Genomic DNA, 15058 nt, shown 5'->3' with positions numbered 1-15058 from the left:
GATTCTAACAGGTTTGGATGCTGTTCAACCGAATAGTTACTTCAGCATTAGTTCAAATACAAGAACTCGTGGCCATAGGTGGAAATCAGCGGGAGAACATTTCAAACTGGATTTAAGGAAGCACTTCTTTACACAGCGTGTAGTCAGAGTATGGAATAGTCTTCCTGATAACGTAGTGCAAGCTGAATCCTTGGGTTCCTTTAAATCAGAGCTAGATAAGATTTTAACTCTGAGCTATTAGTTAAGTTCTCCCCAAGCGAGCTCGATGGGCCGAATGGCCTCCTCTCGTTTGTATAGTTCTTATGTTCTTAACTGCCCAACATGTATGAGCTATGGGTAAGACGAAGCACCTACACACTGAGGCCCTCAGGATGCGTTGAACAATGCCAAGATACATCTTTTATTTCAAGCAGTTACTGTATTTCTGTTACTATATCTGTTAATTCTGTAAACCTTTGTGAACGACTGAATGAACAAGTAATGAATAACACAAGTGAAACACTGGTGTCATGTTTGTTCATTGTTAATGAACCGTGACACATCTTTTATGTCAAGTAGCTACTACATTAGTTGATGATTTGTACAGTAGTAACTGGGTTATTTCTAAGTATTTGTGCCCAGTAGAGTGTTATTCAGAGTCCTAACCCGGTGTGTCACATAACAGCCCTGGTTAAAAACCCCGACTAATGCATTCCTAACCTATCAATAACCCAGGTTACTGAATGATAAACCAATCGATAACTGGGTTTACTGCATCCCACACGGGATCAATAATCATTGATCCACGTTACTGTATGCTTACTCAAATGATGATCCAGGCAACTGGGTCCTTTTCAAAGAAATTATCATATGCAAGAAGTACTACAGGGCAGGATGGAGATGAACATCATACCCAGGACAAAGCAATCATGGGGCAAGGGCCTTACTGCTGGCATTCACAGGATCAAAGAAGCTGGCACAGATCCCTAGCCTCAGAGCCACAACTCTGCATGCTAAACTTAGTCTAATTTAAACCAGAGGATTAAATATCTGCAAGATTACATACCCAGAACCAGTTCAGTGGAAAAAGGCAAATTCCATTGCATGATCTCACTGCTTAACCAAAGGGGTCTGAGATCAGGCTGTCCTCTGAGCCCATACAGGCGCATTCAACCAAAGCCCAGCCCATTCACATGTGCCTTGCCTTGCAAATAATCTGGTCATCATGATTAGTTTAACTTGCATATGCTATCAAGTCCATTAAAATTAGGGATGGGCCGATCATGCAGTTCTCTTTGAATATCTTCCAAGAGATTATACACAAGAGCCGAATGCTTAAAAGGGTGTGCGCATGATGTCACTGCAGGCGGAAGTCACTGCGCTCACACCCACTGAGTAGCAAAAAATTTGAGTGGCAGCGTTAGCGTTCAGCTTGAATGCTGCTAAAAACATCTAAATATGTAAAATGGTGCGATTGACTGTACAAATAGATTTATATGAGCTATCTTTTCAGAGACTGCCAAAACCTAAATAAGAAAGTATCGGACGTGAATGGGTCACGTATGGCCGATACTCGATCCATCAAATAGATCTGGATCTGCACCGATACCTCTACATCTCTAGGTTAAATTATTTCTGCATGTCCAGGTTGTCACTGAGAACCTCATTGTACTGTAGCTGCCCCAGTCGCTCAGCAATCTACAGGTGTGCCACGTCACGGCCATCACAGAGGGCACTGTCACCGCACACCTCTGTGGTAGAAGACTTTAACCGCAAGAAGCACAGTAAGGACTTGCTATTCATGGAAACCCCACCCCACAGCTTCCCCAACGCCAGATTCAAGATCTGTCAGAGGCTTGTTGACATGCCGAGGAACGCCACTCAATACGACCCCAAGAATCGCATCTCCATCTACTCTGCCTACACATTTAAGAAGACTGAGGAAAACTGGAAGGTCGATTACCCCTGGATGTATGAACCGCAGGTAATGCACTCATAACCAGGCCTACCGTCTTGTCTATGGCATGATGCCACAGTTCACACGTAACCTTCTGTTCATCCTGTTCGCACTGTATTGTTGCTCCCTTTCTATTAGTGCCTCCCATAGGTAGCAATGATGCATGGGAATCTCTGCTCTTACTGATAATGCGCTCGAGTTTATACTGACCTTTATACTTAATACACAGATTATTGCACTCAAGCTGCCATATGACATAATGGTAGCTGATTGTTAAATCTGAAGTAATTTGGGGCTGTTTAAACTTCAGAACCTTAGTTTCTGCATTTCAAGCTATTCAAAAGCTATAATGTCCACATTTTGTGTTATGTTAATAAATTGAAAAGACACACAGAGATAAATCAGCAAAAAGCATCTCTCTCCTCCAGAGAGAATGGCACTGAAGCAATAGGGGACTGTCATTTCTCTGTTTTTGCCCATTGAGTGTGACAAGAGTTGACTCTTTCTCTCTCTCTCTCTCTCTCTCCTCTCAACATGCAGCCATTCCCACAGTGCCACTTACACATGAAATTCGAAGATAGTCAGGCTGTCCTGGAGCACTATGCCAACACAGTCCTGTATGAGCGAGGCCACCTGAACCCAGACCAGCACCAGTCAGACCCTCACAAACAGGTCGCCACCTACACCCTGACCAACGTCAAGCCATGGCATGAGCATAAGGACTGAATCCGGCTCTGTCTCAACAACTACTGACTCGGCACAGCCTTCGTCGTCATGGGCGTCACCACGATGAGTCACATGACCCAGTGCCACAACCAAAAGTGTCTGGCCTACTGCCGCACTGGCTTTGACCGCGACCTGCCGCACTGGATTTGACTGCGACCTGCCGCACTGGCTTTGACCGCGACCTGCCGCAATGGCTTTGACCGCGACCTGCCGCATTTCCGTGCTGGCAAAGAATTTTTAAGGAAGGCAACATTGTCCCCGAGCTCTCCGCACAAGACCCGGAAACCTACCTCACCAATACAATAAACGTCCCTGTCTACATGCAGATCTTCTACAAGACCTGCATCACCCCGTCGCTTCTCTCAATGGATCTCGAATTTCCGCCGGTTTCTCTGATACGCTTTTATTGTGTTCTTACATTTTGTTTCGCTCAATGTACCACAGCTCGTAAAATTCTTACTTCTAAACGTACATGTGAAGCCACCACAGCAGAAAGAAGGGGAAATTAAAGACACATAACCAGAGGTGGAAAGTTCAGGTTCAGAAAGTACAAATCCAGGCCAAGATTTTGTTTCAACCAACCAGTTGAGTATAGGGTGGGGAAGCTGTTCCACAGAGGACCTCTCAATCAACCAATAACAGTGGGTCCCCAGGACTGGAGTTCAGAACCACTGCTTTATTATTGGCTGATTGAGAGGTCATCCCAAAAACCCGCACCGACCCACCATGGAATAGGTTCCCCACCCCTGGTATAAAGAGTCACAGTCCCACTATTCAACTGGCTGGTTGAAGCAAAATCTTGGCCTGTATTTGTACTTTCTGACCTGAACTTTCCACCTCTGAAAGTAACTTCAGTTTATTTTTTCTCAAAATAACTAATTTTCTGGTCAAATTTTTCTTTTGTGGAATCTTAGCCTCATGCTCTTTAACACCCCAGACATTTGCTAAATCTGCTTCTGACATCGCTAAAGTTTAATCAGTTTCAATTAAATCCATCTATCTGTACACAGACGTTTAGCACTGGACAACCTATATTTGGACTTCAGTTACGGATTTGAAATAGCTCATCCTTAAATTAATGAATAAACTATACATTACCTGTACTGTTTCTGCTTTTCCATTGCCTTCTTTTATTCTGCCTGTTATGCGTAGATTACTTTATAAATCCTATTTAGTAGTTTGCTAGTAACTGTGAGTAGACCTCACTCCAAAAACAGACGTAGCACAGATCTCAAATGAGTTAGCACTTCTTTTGAAAAACAGTTTTTCATATTGCAAAGGATTATACCCTTTTGACTTCCTCAAAATTAGGGAAGCCTCTCTATCGACGACCGTAAACTTGAGCTCAGTTTGCCTGGACTGGTGCACATATAATGAACAACATGAGCAGTTTACATACAAGGTTTCAGAATACTTATTGAACCCATTTCCTACTGTGGGTTTGACGGATAGAGGTGAACATGTCTAATCAATGAGACAAAAAGCTATGCTGCATTTTTGTGTCCTTAAATGGCTCTGTGACAGAGCCACCAGAAACTTACTAGTATTGGCCGCTAGATGGCGGCATTAATGTGTTTTCCTAATTTAATCTCGATAACGGTCAAATACTGGTAATAGTCAAAAATATTTTTTCCTATTTCTGTTTGTCCTTGCCTTTCTCTGATGTATTTTGACACCGTATTGTTAACTGCATATTATATTTAATACAGTTTCTCTAATAGATTCGTCTTTCCTCTCTCTTGGTCCCTGCCTCCCACCCTCGCTATCCTGTGTGATTCCACTGAACTCCTAACCCCCGTGATCTCTGCACCACCGACACCCACCTAGAAGCAAAGCATGCCATCCTGCACGTACCTTGTCACCCGGACCTGTACGGAGCACGCACGCGCGGGCGCACACACACACACAAAGCGCTCAGGACTGAGTAAACAGCATCTCTGTGATTGAGGGCAGGGAGGTGAATGGGGAATCTGGGATTTATAGACACACCTCTTACAAATTTCAGAGCAAACACTGGGTTTTCTAAAAACAAAGGACTTTTACATTGTGAAGAAAATATGAGTGTGTTTTTAGTCATCCTGATGCCCCAGACTGCGTGACTCGTGTGAAAACTACCTCTCATTACTTCACCTCATAATCTGAACACAAAATGCCTCTTTCATGTATTACCTTATATAAGCAAGTAATTAGGAACTTTCTGAAAAACAATCACAACATATTCTTCCACACAGAAAGGATCTGTTTACTTATTAACCGTGAAAAGGCATATATTTTAAAGAATCTTAAAAATATGGAATCTTTTAAGGACAAGGGTCCTGCAAATGTGATACTTTCTACTTTCGTTTTGTACCACATTCTGCACAGGCAATGACTTCCAACACTGGAAACGATTTACATTTAACATGTAAATAGATTATGTGGTATGATCAGTTCATTTACGATTTATCCTTCTGTGCTTCCTACGATGCCATACAAGAAAATGCAAAACCGTTAATACGGAACACTTTAAAAAGCTTCATGTGAAAATCAAGTTTTTTTCACGCTTACTGGTTATAAATCACTGTATTTCCAAATGCATGAAACTGTAGCTACAAAATTATAAAAAACACATTCCCCACCTCTTAAAACCCCATTATAATGAAACAGCTTAACGTGGCTTAATTCACCGAAATAGCGTTCAAGAAAAACTAAAATTCTGTTCAATGAATCCTCTCTCAAATTTCTTTCAAACGGGAAAAAAACTTTTCATGTGTCGTTTTTGGAACATTAAGCCACTTTAGCTTTATTCCCGTTACGTGTTTTACAAAGTCCCGAACTGGAATGAGTTTTAGACGCACGTCCACCTACTAGAAATACAGCAGTCAAGAACCGCCAATATATATGACGATACGTTTATCAATGTGCCTTCTGTATGAGTCACAAGTTTATAAAAGTCACAAGTTCAAAGGCGGACGTCACACACGTGCGGTTACGGGTACCGGGAATATCCGCTTAGTATCACATATTTCCAAAGCCCCTTTCTAGGGTACAAAAACCAGCTGTAATGACAGATTCATTCTTTCAACTCCCTGCCTTCTAATCTACGCTGGCTTTGGTGTCAATGAATGAAAGCCAGTAAGTAGCCTATTAACAGATGTACAGATATACTAATGAATCATTATCAGGAATACAAATCTTGCGATAATTTCATATATTTTATATCTGGAATTTGACTCAATAGACATGTGATTTGTGTGCTTTGCGGTATTTTTGAAAGAGCGCAAATACGATTTATAAAATACCACCCGCGCTTACCTGAAAGTGCACTCAGGCGTGCACCATTTTTGGCTCCGTGCACAAAAACCTAAAGATCTGGACTGCCGTGCATGTGGGTCCAGCCCTTTTCGCCGACTTAACTGGCGGGTAAGGACTAGAGGAATTAGACTTACCCGATCCGTCGCAGGACCATGCTGGTTCACAGTCATGACCAAGGATCAAGAGGATCAAACAGAACGCACGCCGGAGCACCTACCGGACAAGAGCCAAAAACGCAATGCATAAAAAAACTCTAGCTGCAAGTAATAAGGCTTTAGACGGGCCGATGGGCTAGGGACGCAGAGCCTGCAAGGGGCTATGCGGATTACGACATGGGGTGAGTGGACCGAGAGACTAGTGCTGTCATATATCGGTTTTACTGTCTGTCCCAAGGGCGATTAGGGCGCGCGCCTGGCTCCAGTCTTTATGCAGCAATCAAGTTGGTCCATTGGCTTACGTCTTTATCGCCTAACCGAAAAGAGATAGTTAAGTCGGTTCCTTATCTCTCTTCTCTTATCTACGGACGCTGGGAGAGATTCGATGCTGTAAACCACTTCGATAGCGGTCTCGGTAGTGCGCGCCTGTGCAGCGAAGGATACCTGAAGGATAGAGGCGCCGGCAAACTCGAATTGAAACGTATCCCGTCCCAAACTCGCGTTATTTTTACAGATTATCTGTCCGTTTCTTCTCCGATGGTTTCGGTTTCTTGTGGAACAACTTGCGCTTTTTTTACGATGGTGGTACACGTGTTACTTAAGGGATGCAAATACTGAAACGGTAAATGGACGAATGTCGCTGAATACCGTAGATAAAAGGTCTATAAAATCTAAAAATGCGCATCTAAAACCATGCACTGTTTGCATAAGTCAGTGGTCATTAAAAACGTTTAATTCGTCTGGGTTATCTGGTGTGCTGTTACACTGAGCGCAGCACGTGTCCGAAAAGCGACCTTGACCCCTGATACATGGTTTCCAGCTTCGGTCAGTTGGCTGGAATGAGATTTTCAATTCGAGTCTGTACGCACATGCACACGCATTTACGTGTATGCATCAATTGTATTACTTCGTAAAATGTTTGTAGACTATAGATTTGCCGTAAGATTTCTTTCGTGGCAGTCTGAAAGCATGAGAGATGCGTGAGAACTGGCAACCCTGCTGATCGCTAAAAGAGCGAAGCACGTGGAGCGTGCCAAAGGGAGGAAAAGTCTTTCAGGGTCTTGTGGTTAACACCTTATTTACAGCGCGTGTTGCGTCCATAACGTAATATTTATTAACGCATGGTTTTGTCCCTCAATAAATCTTTTTTATATATACTTTTTTGACCTGGGACTTAAGCTTGAATCGCTTCTTCCTAAAATTTAGATTGTTTGAAGCCAGTCCAGGTTTGTTTTACATTGTTGCAACTGGTTTATTGCGTTAAATTTTCATTGTTTATTTGTGTAGGAATCTCAGAAGATTTTCATTGTAACTCATTCTAAAAAGTGTTTTCGGTTTGGAACATTTGGCAAAAGTCAGCCACGTAAGATTTAGCCTCATATTTTCTCACTGTTGCTGTTCTTGCGTCCTAACCCAGGTAACTGAAGTCCAGTTTTCTCAGGATAATTTTTCTTGCCTCAAGAAGCTGTAGAGCAGGGCTGCCCATTCCTGCACCTGCCGATCTACCACTCTGCAGAGGTTAGCGTCAGCCTAGCTGGCTCTGCTAACGAGATGCTACTGAAGGGCCCGTTCATCTGTATCGAGTGTGTTAAATTTGGGCTGCACCCTACGCTCTGCAGGGGGGTCGACCTCCAGGCGCACGAATGAGCAGCTCTGCCGTAGATGGTCATTCTTTTTGTACTGCAGTCAATGTTGCTGGAGTCGACGGGTAGTGAGAAAGGTTTGCCGTTGTGAAACCCCTTGTAAACATTTGGAAAGCAAACGAAAGGTCTTCCAACAGGATGGAATGTCATCAAACACTTGTGCCATGTATTAATTTGTGATTGACCTGGTGGCAACATGAAGACGTGCATTGTACACTATACATAGTGACAGGCGAAACGCTGGGGAGGCTCTGGAAGCATCTCCAGATCGCGCTGCTTGTGGCTGACTCACCCTGGATGTTCTCCAGTGCTAAATACAACCACGGAGGTGAGAAGGTAAATAAAATGCTGGCAGAAAGCCGCGCTCCAAGCTGCCCTTTTACCTTTAAGCTCCAGCCAAAGTCCTGGCTCAGGTTCTGCGCAGCACATATTGGCCTGTCTGAAACCGCTGGATGGCCACATGCTGAGTGCCGTGTTCTCTCTCTCTCTCTCTCTCTCGCACTCGCTGCTGCACCGGTGCAAAAGTACACAGTCAGCCATGTAACCACGTGCCTCAGCCCGAGGCTATTTCTGTTACGCATATCGTGATGCATCCCAATAATACCCATGTCTGCAAACATGTGGGTGCTGGAATATGTGGGTGCAAATGAGTGTTTTTTTTTGTGTGTGGTGTACAGGTAGACTGGGTAAAACCACTGAAGTCGCACGCTCCACTGTTTGTAGCATGTGAACAGGCATGGTGTACGTCGGGGCAGGTAGTCTCATCCAGTGTGTATGCAGCATGGTGTACGTCGGGGTAGGTAGTCTCATCCAGTGTGTATGCAGCATGGTGTACGTCGGGGTAGGTAGTCTCATCCAGTGTGTATGCGGCATGGTGTACGTCGGGGTAGGTAGTCTCATCCAGTGTGTATGCGGCATGGTGTACGTCGGGGTAGGTAGTCTCATCCAGTGTGTATGCGGCATGGTGTACGTCGGGGTAGGTAGTCTCATCCAGTGTGTATGCGGCATGGTGTACGTCGGGGTAGGTAGTCTCATCCAGTGTGTATGCGGCATGGTGTACGTCGGGGTAGGTAGTCTCATCCAGTGTGTATGCGGCATGGTGTACGTCGGGGTAGGTAGTCTCATCCAGTGTGTATGCGGCATGGTGTACGTCGGGGTAGGTAGTCTCATCCAGTGTGTATGCGGCATGGTGTACGTCGGGGTAGGTAGTCTCATCCAGTGTGTATGCGGCATGGTGTACGTCGGGGTAGGTAGTCTCATCCAGTGTGTATGCAGCATGGTGTATGTCGGGGTAGGTAGTCTCATCCAGTGTGTATGCAGCATGGTGTACGTCGGGGCAGGTAGTCTCATCCACAAACGGCCAGTGTGTATGCAGGATTTCGGGATAACTTTTAGGTCAGCTAATCAAACCCAGGTGTGAGGACTCTTCAGTCAATCAGTCCTCTAATTAGTAATTTAATTAGGGAGTTGAGGCGAAAACCCGCATACCCAATGGATATGTCTTGTGTATACATATGGAAATACGTGACATATCTATGGTGTGTCAAATATTCATGCAGTTAATAACGTGGTCTAGTTCATAATCACTTACAGATGCTAAAAAAAATGGCATGACATGGTCATACATGTAACATGTAAACATGTGAATATGTATGAGGGACAGAGATATACAGAGATGCAGCAAGTTGGCACAGAGATGGGATATTAGACTGTAACATGGTGTACATGGTAGTGTGTGTGTCTGTGAAATATGACAGATATATGAAGATTTATGTGCTGTAAAGAATATTAGAAATAAAGGAGATAAGTAGAGATCAGGTCTCTGATATCGAGCGGATATGTTTATGTGTCTTATGGAAAATAACATGCATGTCCATAATCGTGTAAAGCAGAGGGATATCAATACAGAAATTAATATCACAATTCAGTTACGATTTTTTATAGGTATTTCGAACCTTTGCCTCGAGTTATTAATTTATTACAATACCATTTAACACCAGCACTGACATTTTACAACATCTGCTGATTAAAATATGCTGTTTATATATCCTGTACCAAGTGCAGTGAAGTGTCGGTCTTCAAAATGTTAACGTACAAGTCAGTTGTTTAATTCTTTTTGTTCATATTTTTAAAAACAGAATTGGGCATTTTATGTACACACAAAGAAATAGCTAATGCAATCGGGAGTGAAAGTGTGGAACTGCCTCATTCAAGATACCGGCTCATCCTTGGTAGTTAATGGCTGTTAATGCCTGTTAATTAAATTTGCCTGTTTCAAATTTTAGTAGTTGCATTATTTTAATATGAGAGCATTACCCAGCAGGATACGATGGCAATATCGTGAAACATCGTGATTCATTGAATGACACTGCTATCACGATGGGTATTGTTGGCACAGCTCATCCCTACTGCCAACACTAAAGCATGTTTATGAATATGAGTGTAAATGAACAGTGCCTTTTATTCTCCTTTGATAGGACTTGTCACCGTGCTGCTAATGGTGCTGGACTGGACCCGGCCAGGATCGCCCTCTGCATTGAGGCCCATCTGTGACCCACTTGTCCTGGACCGCTTCATCCAGGAGTCCCGTGACATTGAGCTTGCTATGGTAAGGCCATTGACTCCCCGAGTTCCCCGCTGGTCATCAGCGCTGCAGAGTTAAAGGCGTGATGTCATCGTCTTCTCTCCCTCTGAAGGGGACGTGCCGGGACAGGTGCCGCTTGTCCGAGTCGCTTACTGTTCCGCGGACCAGCGTCGACTTCGCCGCCTGGGAAAGGAAAGACGTGAGTCTCCCCCCCCCCCCCCCCCTTCCAAAAAGGCTTAACTGAAAGTGTAAAACTGTTACACTGCAGAGAACCAAGGACCACAGGATAACAACAAATGGGGCCCTAAATAATATTAATTGACACTTTACAAAACCACCCCCACCTCTCTATAGGTGAGAGCAAGCTGGCTGTGAAGGGCAGCCACCTGTTGTGGTGCCCAGGAAGCTGGGGGTTAAGGGACCACAGATGTGCCAAGGCTGGACTTGAACCTGTGACCTTTTGGTCACAAGCACCTAACCTGCTGAGCCCCTCTGACAGGCTATCGATACTTTATTAATCCTTCATGGGGATTAATACCTTATCTTGCTCTCCACACATCAGAGACATACACATCAGAGTAAGCTTGGGAATGGAACACAGCACAGGTTCAGCCAGGGTCTCAAACCCACAACCTTTCAATCATGAGCACAGAGGCTTAGCCTACTGAGCCGCCACACTGACCTTGACTGTCCTATGAGTTAAGTTGGGTAAATTAGCACAGCCTTTCACTGCTTTAGGTTCTTGGCGCTATGTGTTTAGCCCCATGGCATAATGTTATATTCACCCATTTTCTGTACCCACTTGTTCTATTCAGTGTCACAACAGTGCAGAGCATTTCCTGGAGACTAGGGGTGCAAGGCAGGGACTATCGAGCTAATCTGGGCTGTGTTCATCACAAACAGGTCCGGGAGCAAACCCAGGAGGTCCAGGAAGGACTGCGGCTATTGGGGCAAGCGATCGAGAGGGTGAAGGCATCCGTCTCTGACACCGCTCTCATTGGCCTCCTGGACAGCAGCTACGACAACATTCATAGCATCAAACAGGTGATCCGCAGTCTCGACATGCAGGTGAGTCGTAGGGGGTTCAGGCTAAATCCAGTACAGTAGGGGGTCCCAACCCCCAGTCAACTGACTGGTATGGGTCTTTGGCTGGTATTCCAGCAGCTGCGGAACTCTTGGGGCAATGCAAAGGGGTTGGTTAATTATCAAAAATAAACTACAGTAACCCCTTCCCATTTACGATTTTGACATTCACATGTTTGGTTATTGACCGTAAACAATTAAACGGGAATATTTCTTTATTAGTGATACGTAATATTTGCTGCATACTATATCTTTAATATTAAAAGTCACTGCAGCTAGCCGCAGGCACCTGTCAGCTGTCTCTGTAACCGTCCAATCTCACGTTTTCCACAGTAGTACCATTTCAAACTTTTCTGTGCTGTCAATTTTCATTCGAATTTAGATATTATTGCATATTATATAAAAACGTCTAGATAGGAAATGACAAAGTAATTTGACATGCAAAGTGTATATTACAGTAGTGTTTGTTTAGACATTGCTAATAAATAGACTTTTTATTTGTTATTGGTGAGACTAGCAGGCTGTTATGTTATGTTATAATATTACTTTAGGGGGTTTCCAAGTGTTATTCACAAATTTACACATTTGTGGGGTTCATCTGCCTCTAATCCCCCGCAAATGATAAGGGGGCAGTGGCAGCGCCACCCAAGCCCAACCCAGTGCATGATTTTTTTTTGTACGACATAAACTGATCGTACCAGATGTATATCGAAAGGACCCATAGAATACAGGGAATAATGGGAGTGGAAGCAGGATGGGTGAGAGGTCATAGGTCATGCGGTAGCCAGTGATCGTGATGGAGAATCGCACCGGGCCGCACTGTATAGTACATCTGTCTGGTTAATGTTTTTGGGAATGTGCAAATGAGTCTGAGTGTCATGGTAAATGTACCTAAATAACAGGCTCTTTGGACTAATGTAGAACATCAAGCAGGGAGTGAAGATCAGTCCACACTTCCCAGCAGCTGAGCTGGAATGGGCCCAGCCGACATTGGGGTGGGCGGGGGAGCGCGTGAGGCCGCACGCTGTGCTGTCACGGGTCACTTGGCTGTCGAGCGGAGATGCTAGGCGGCACGTTTGCGGAACTGGCCCGCAGAAAGCGGGCGGTGGTTCCAGGAAAAGCAGCGGCGAAGCAAACGGCCGGCGCCAGATTAGCCATTAACCTGCCCTCTGCTGGCCTCTTTCTCAGTACTGTGTGCTTTTGCCTGGCCCCATGTGATCAGCATCTGAGTGCAGGCTGTGTTCTGCTGCTGACCATGTGTCTCTTTGGTAGGACTGGTCCCCCTCTTCCAGAACGTGGGACACTTGGACCGTGTCCTCCATGCCAGAACTCTTCCGTGTCCACACCAACTTCCTGCGAGGCAAAGTGCACCTCCTTCTGAGCCGTGCGCCAGCTTGCCGTCAAGAAAATCACTGACATGCAGCTTCCCAAGACTTGGAGTGCGACTGGGTATGACTGGGGCAGCCAGTGACTGGCCAAATTCAGGAAGGCTCTCTTCCCCATCTTTGGTTGCATGGGACAAATGATTACATTTTGAGATGGCACATGGGAGAGTACAGACAGTATCTGACATGTCCTGTCTTGAAGCTGTTCTGAAGCTCAGTTGCCTTGACATCCAGTTGCTCCGAACCTCAGTTGCCATGAAACTAAACTGTTCCGAAGCTCAGCTGTTCTGAACCTCGGTTGCCCTGAAACTAATTTGTTCTGAAGCTCAGTTGCCTTGACGCTCAGCTGTCCTGAACCTCAGTTGCTAAGAAACTAAACTGCTCTGAAGCTCAACTGTCCCGAACCTCAGTTGCTAAGAAACTAAATTGTTCTGAAGCTCAACTGTCCCGAACCTCAGTTGCTAAGAAACTAAACTGTTCTGAAGCTCAACTGTCCCGAACCTCAGTTGCCATTAAGCTCAGCTGTTCTGAACATCAGCTGCCCTCAAACTCTATTCTAAAGCTCATTTGTCCTGAAGCTCAGCTATCTTGTGATGTGTTTATCTAGCATCACTATTATTACCATGGTTTCTTACGTCTGTACTCTGTACTTGTGTGTTTTGTTTTTAGAGTTATTTTTATATAAATTTTATAATAATAATCTTTATTTTTCTATATTTCTGTAAAGCCTGGGGTTACATGATTTGACTGTATGTGAGAGAGAAGCAGGCATTATTGCAGATCTTTGATATTTGTATGTACTGTTACAATGGTGTTTTGCTATAGTGTTAGTATGTGTACTGTGCGCGCCTTCTCTCACCTGAATTCCCTGATTGTCATACCCTGCCTCTCCCTGGAAGGACGAGAAGGCCGGGCCTAAAGTGTCCTCGTAACCCTAACCGAGCTCACACTTAGAGAAGGACAGGCCAGGTGATCAGGCCTAACTTTGTTGCCAATTTCCTTTATAAATGACTATTTGTTTTTACTAGGATACATTTATTTAAGAGTTGTACAGTTTTGTTTTCCGTTTGACTTATTTTTTCCTTATCAGAATTTAGCACTTTGGACAAACCAGCTACTCTTCTGTTTAAAAAGTGTAGTAAAACTGTTTCAAACTTTTTATAAGAAAAACCACAATCCATTCTACCACAGGCAACTCAAGGTTTTTCTCCCAGGGGGTCCGAGGTGACGGAGCCCAACCTGGCATTCATTACAGGCCATGCCAAACTGAGCTACACATAAAAAGAGCAAATACATTTAAAATCAATTATTACTACAAGTTGATATGACTAACACAAGCCACATTATTCAAACGTGTTCAAATAGTTTTTTCATTTGACCAGTAGAGGGTGCAGTTGCACTCCATATAAAATCACCTATGCATTCTACTAAGGTTCCATCCCAGTAAGAATCACAGCGGGAGCAGAATACCAGTGTGCTACAGCTCATTTGACTCATTTGCATTTAGGTAGACAGAAAGATGAGAGATGAGAACAAGAAGTACCCCCTGCCCCCCCCCCCCCCCCCAACATACACTCAGCTTACTGGTGTGGTAAAGATTATGAGAATATGTGTCTCATACACCAGTGTTTCCCAACCCTGCCAGACAGTCCACATTTTTACCAGAGCTATGAGGAAGCAAATACATGGACTGTCTGGAGGCCCCCAAGGACCAGCGATACTGCGATACACTACAGACACTCCTCACTTAACGACTTACCTGTTTAACAACTGACTTATAACCAGCTCTCTGACCAGTCGGTATTGTACTCTATACGAGAACTTTGTTTGTGGAAACAGCAGCAAGGCATCTCAGCATCAAGTAATTATGCAAATAAAACAGAGTGATCAAGTTGGACTTTCCTTTAGACCTTCTCATTATTCATAATAAATAAAAACAATTACCTGTATTTACAGTAAGCAAACCTAAGTAATGTGTATTAGAGCTGATTTAATCAGTTTATTACAGTACACAAAAGTATAAACAAATTTACTAAAAACGTTATAAATGGTGCAAAAATGACATAAAAATAATATCTAAAGAAGGTTTACAGAAACCCACTACCATGACAGTATGCCTGAAGTATCTGTAAGAGGCAGCTCTTCACTTATCGACCAATTCACTTAACAAACGACGAGATTCTACGTAAACTACGTAACCCTAGGAACAGAACTCGGTCATTAGCTGAGGAGTGTCTGCACCAGATTGTCTG

At 44.1% G+C, this 15058-nt stretch overlaps 2 protein-coding genes across 5 annotated transcripts; both read left to right on the top strand.

Annotated features, from left to right (window-relative positions):
• The first annotated feature begins 321 nt into the window (after window positions 1-321).
• On the top strand, window positions 322-2662 carry LOC111852936 (endonuclease domain-containing 1 protein-like). Its single transcript, XM_023829332.2, has 3 exons — window positions 322-336; window positions 1709-1963; window positions 2432-2662. The coding sequence occupies exons 1-3, from the start codon at window positions 322-324 to the stop codon at window positions 2660-2662; spliced, it is 501 nt and encodes a 166-aa protein (XP_023685100.2).
• A 2977-nt stretch (window positions 2663-5639) lies between these two features.
• LOC111852932 (erythropoietin-like) lies at window positions 5640-13844 on the top strand. 4 transcript variants are annotated; one of them, XM_023829328.2, is made up of 6 exons: window positions 6353-7528; window positions 7981-8090; window positions 10232-10362; window positions 10451-10537; window positions 11242-11406; window positions 12694-13844. In XM_023829328.2, the coding sequence occupies exons 3-6, from the start codon at window positions 10252-10254 to the stop codon at window positions 12835-12837; spliced, it is 507 nt and encodes a 168-aa protein (XP_023685096.1). In that variant the 5' UTR covers window positions 6353-7528; window positions 7981-8090; window positions 10232-10251; the 3' UTR covers window positions 12838-13844. The 4 variants fall into 4 exon arrangements, with proteins under 4 accessions (XP_023685094.1, XP_023685093.1, XP_023685096.1 ...); XM_023829326.2 differs by lacking the exons at window positions 6353-7528; window positions 7981-8090 and adding an exon at window positions 5640-5776; XM_023829325.1 differs by lacking the exons at window positions 6353-7528; window positions 7981-8090 and adding an exon at window positions 6097-6293.
• Window positions 13845-15058: the final 1214 nt, after the last annotated feature.

The sequence above is a fragment of the Paramormyrops kingsleyae genome, chromosome 18, assembly GCF_048594095.1.
Source record: "Paramormyrops kingsleyae isolate MSU_618 chromosome 18, PKINGS_0.4, whole genome shotgun sequence".
NCBI lineage: Eukaryota > Metazoa > Chordata > Actinopteri > Osteoglossiformes > Mormyridae > Paramormyrops > Paramormyrops kingsleyae.
The sequence above is the reverse complement of the archived record's forward strand: the minus strand, read 5'-3'. Positions and strand labels throughout refer to the sequence as shown.

Excerpts from the sequence above, each read along its gene's own strand:
- LOC111852932 (XM_023829325.1), top strand. Across the intron at positions 10,363-10,450 it reads GTGACATTGAGCTTGCTATG|GGGACGTGCCGGGACAGGTG; the intron begins GTAAGGCCATTG and ends CTCCCTCTGAAG. Across the intron at positions 11,407-12,693 it reads TCCGCAGTCTCGACATGCAG|GACTGGTCCCCCTCTTCCAG; the intron begins GTGAGTCGTAGG and ends TCTCTTTGGTAG.
- LOC111852936 (XM_023829332.2), top strand. Across the intron at positions 1,964-2,431 it reads CCTGGATGTATGAACCGCAG|TTGACTCTTTCTCTCTCTCT; the intron begins GTAATGCACTCA and ends GTGTGACAAGAG.